Source organism: Austrofundulus limnaeus, unplaced genomic scaffold, assembly GCF_001266775.1.
Source record: "Austrofundulus limnaeus strain Quisiro unplaced genomic scaffold, Austrofundulus_limnaeus-1.0 Scaffold2153, whole genome shotgun sequence".
NCBI lineage: Eukaryota > Metazoa > Chordata > Actinopteri > Cyprinodontiformes > Rivulidae > Austrofundulus > Austrofundulus limnaeus.
The window spans coordinates 11,088-15,465 of NW_013954555.1; the positions used below are offsets into that span (position 1 = coordinate 11,088).

Genomic DNA, 4,378 nt, shown 5'->3' on the forward strand with positions numbered 1-4,378 from the left:
GTAATATATTTACTGAGAAAAATGGTGACGTGTTCAATACTTATTTTACCCGCTGTATCTACAGAAAAATGAAACACTGGATGTTAAGGTTTTATAGTTTCCTCTAGTTTGAAATGTTTATGAAAAATCAATCATATATTTGTCAGTAATATTATTTTGTATTTTTAAAGCTGAAACTTGATTTGTAACAACCTGTTCTGTTTACAAATTTTCTGTCAGCCATGTTTGATTGTATCATTTTAAATATAAAGTGACTGATGTCTCATTCTGTCTGCAGGAGTTTCTTGTGTTTGTTTTGGGAAAAAGAGTTGCTGCAGAGTGAAGAACCATCAAGAACCCATCAGAGAGAACCTGGAGATGCAGACTCCTCAGGTAAACAAACAAATCATCGTGCTGTAGAGGTACTGACAGAAACCTGTTGTCACCGATTCTGTTCATAACKTTTATGGACAGAATTGTCAGGGCAGCAGAGGTCCGGTTTGGTGACCTCAGGATTTTATCTTAGCTTTGTGATCTGGTTCTGTTGGCGTCTAAGGATATAATAGAGATTTTCTAGTCTTGTCAAACTGGGAGGACAAGTCTCAGGACACCATGGTTGGCTGACCTTGGAGTCTTCCCAGAAGAGATGGCTGTAGAAAGAGAGATGGGTCTCCATGCTCTAGCTGCTGCCCTCATGACTCAATTACAGAACAAGCAGCGGATAACGAATAGATTAATGGATGAACTGAAACCTAAAATCACCACTCGTTTTCACCTTAGTTGAGCATTTACATGCGAAGTTGGTTACACTGATACCTGTTAACCAATCAGAGAGCAGGTGTCAGGAGGATTGTTTTTTCCCTGTAGATATTCTGATGGAGCAGGACAGAACCAGGGAATCCAGATCTGGTGGTCTGTCTGATCTTTAGCTCAGACTGACTGAGACCAGGTCAGAGTCTCTAAAGTACAATAGTTGATCAATATATATTATTGTCTGGAATCAGTCAGTGGAATCAGCGATTCTTTTAAACCTTTTCTTGACTTTGATTGGATAAATAACAAGCATTGACCTTCATGTTGGCACCATCAGATAAAGTCTGGACTCAGTTTCTGACTCAGTTCTTTATACAGAATCATACAGGCAACACAGTTTCTTTGATTCAAAGACCAGTTTGAACCAGTTCAGCCTTTATTAGTCTTTGTTGAGTGCAGTAGCATTCGCTCAACAAACTCAAATACATTTGAACTGTTTTACACACAGAAATACTTAAAAAATATAAGACAGATATCATCTATGTCACTGTGGACTTTTTTGAGCTTTATATGTGTTTTTCCTCATCAAAACATACTCTGAGTGTTGCTTTCATTCATTCGTACAATAAAGAGAAAAACTTGAATCTCCTGTTGTAGCCATGTGGAGCTGCCTAAACAATTGCTGGTACAAAGCACCGCCCATTTGTACATAGCTCCTCCCTGGAGCTCAGTCTGCAGCTGAGCTCCGGCCCCACAGAGCACCCCTCTCCTGAAGCCTTGTTGTGAAGACGTGCTGCAATGGTAGTGTCAGAAATGGTATGAGGTTCTTAAAGAGACAGAGGACAATTTCAAGGTGTTTAGATGGCTATGATGTTCAAATTAATTTTTGATACATACAACATTTTCATAACAGCTGAAGATAACAGTTATTTAATTGTGGTGTAGAGATTAACCATGTGCCTGGACAATACATGAGAACAGAGAATTTTACAAAAGAGAAATATCTGAACGTAATGTTTTAAAAACTTATTCAGGAGGTCTGCAGCCAGTACAGCTAAAGGATGTTTTTACAATTAAGATAAAATCAAATTTATGCATTTTCTTCTGGTTTGTGACATTTTATTAACTTTCTAAAACTGCAGGCAAAAAAAAAAAACTGCCAACAGTCCTCGCCAAGATTCTCACTCAGACAGGCGCAGCAGGTCCATAGCAAACAATATTCATTCAAACAGTAGTTCCTCTTAATAAACTGAAGGAAATTTTTTAAATCAACTGAATTTAAGATTCAGTCTTGTATTTTACACTTTACAGTCATATACTTTAAACAGAGAAAGAGGGAAGGTCTAACATTGTGTTGTTCTCTGTAATCTGAGCAAAGTTGTCTAACATAATAGGTCCTGCCTCATGGGCGTGACCTTGAAGGCAGGTTTCCATTCATGTGACCTTACAGGGGATTCATCATTACCCCTTTAGAGCAGCTGGTGACAGANCCTCAAAGTGCACAAGCTTCAAACTTCAGCGTTGGCTGCGATTTTGAAGCTGAAATCGCGTTCGGTGTGAACGCACCATTAGCTTTGTGATCTGGTGCTGTTGGCGTCTAAGGATATAATAGAGATTTTCTAGTCTTGTCAAACTGGGAGGATAAGTCTCAGGACACCATGGTTGGCTGACCTTGGAGTCCTCCCAGAAGAGGTGGCTGTAGAAAGAGAGGTCTGGGTCTCCATGCTCTAGCTGCTGCCCTCATGACTCAATTACAGAACAAGCAGCGGATAACGAATAGATTAATGGATGAACTGAAACCTAAAATCACCACTCGTTTTCACCTTAGTTGAGCATTTACATGCGAAGTTGGTTAAACTGATACCTGTTAACCAATCAGAGAGCAGGTGTCAGGAGGATTGTTTTTTTTCCCTGTAGATATTCTGATGGAGCAGGACAGAACCAGGGAATCCAGATCTGGTGGTCTGTCTGATCTTTAGCTCAAACTGACTGAGACCAGGTCAGAGTCTCTATAGCACAATAGTTGATCAATAAATATTATTGTCTGGAATCAGTCAGGTTTAGAGCCGCAGCCAAGAGTTCAGGATTTAGTTGAAGAATGTCAGGATTCTTTTAAAACTTTTTCTTGACTTTGATTGGATAAATAACAAGCATTGACCTTCATGTTGGCACCATCAGATAAAGTCTGGACTCAGTTTCTGACTCAGTTCTTTATACAGAATCATACAGGCAACAGTTTCTTTGATTCAAAGACCAGTTTGAACCAGTTCAGCCTTTATTAGTTTTTGTTGAGTGCAGTAGCATTCACTCAACAAACTCAAATACATTTGAACTGTTTTACACACAGAAATACTTTAAAAATATAAGACAGATAATCATTTATGTCACTGTGGACTTTTTTCAGCTTTATATGTGTTTTTCCTCATCAAAACATACTCTGAGTGTTGCTTTCATTCATTCATACAATAAAGAGAAAAACTTGAATCTCCTGTTGTAGCCATGTGGAGCTGCCTAAACAATTGCTGGTACAAAGCACCGCCCATTTGTACATAGCTCCTCCCTGGAGCTCAGTCTGCAGCTGAGCTCCGGCCCCACAGAGCACCCCTCTCCTGAAGCCTTGTTGTGAAGACGTGCTGCAGTGGTAGTGTCAGAAATGGTATGAGGTTCTTAAAGAGACAGAGGACAATTTCAAGGTGTTTAGATGGCTATGATGTTCAAATTAATTTTTGATACATACAGCGTTTTCATAACTGCTGAAGATAACAGTTATTTAATTGTGGTGTAGAGATTAACCATGTGCCTGGACAATACATGAGAACAGAGAATTTCACAAAAGAGAAATATCTGAATGTAATGTTTTAAAACTTATTCAGGAGGTCTGCAGCCAGTACAGCTAAAGGATGTTTTTACAATTAAGATAAAATCAAATTTATGCATTTTCTTCTGGTTTGTGACATTTTATTAACTTTCTAAAACTGCAGGCAAAAAAAACAAAGAAAAAAAACTGCCAACAGTCCTTGCCAAGATTCTCACTCAGACAGGCGCAGCAGGTCCATAGCAAAGAATATTCATTCAAACAGTAGTTCCTCTTAATAAACTGAAGGAATTTTTTTAAATCAACTGAATTTAAGATTCAGTCTTGTATTTTACACTTTACAGTAATATACTTTAAACAGAGAAAGAGGGAAGGTCTAACATTGTGTTGTTCTCTGTAATCTGAGCAAAGTTGTCTAACATAAAAGGTCCTGCCTCATGGGCGTGACCTTGAAGGCAGGTTTCCATTCATGTGACCTTACAGGGGATTCATCATTACCCCTTTAGAGCAGCTGGTGACAGAYGCGGTGCTGCTACAGAGAGTTGTTATTGTTTTGGTTCTGATAAGACCAAKATCTTTTACACACAGGCCGGCTGCTGGCTGCCTGTTTTCTGTATAGGAATCAGATTTTTGAATGAACATTTTTAGAAGGGAATCAGTTGGTTTTCTGCAAACTTACTCTGACTTCCAGTTTATTGAACACATTTTCTTACAAAACAATGTACAATTGCATAGCAATTCTCAGCCTCATTTCAGATACATCACATTTAACCAGCTACAGACAGCAGACCAAAACTTTTGTTCGGTGGTGTGAGGAACACTTTCTGACTG

At 38.8% G+C, this 4,378-nt stretch overlaps 1 protein-coding gene across 1 annotated transcript in view; it reads left to right on the top strand.

The window, feature by feature from the left end:
- The window catches only part of LOC106537153 (uncharacterized), a gene marked incomplete in the record, with an annotated part of 14,663 nt that overhangs the window by 6,969 nt on the left and 3,316 nt on the right, over positions 1 to 4,378 (top strand). The window contains 1 exon segment of the mRNA XM_014034526.1: positions 278 to 372. Coding sequence (XP_013889980.1) covers positions 278 to 372 — 95 coding nt within the window.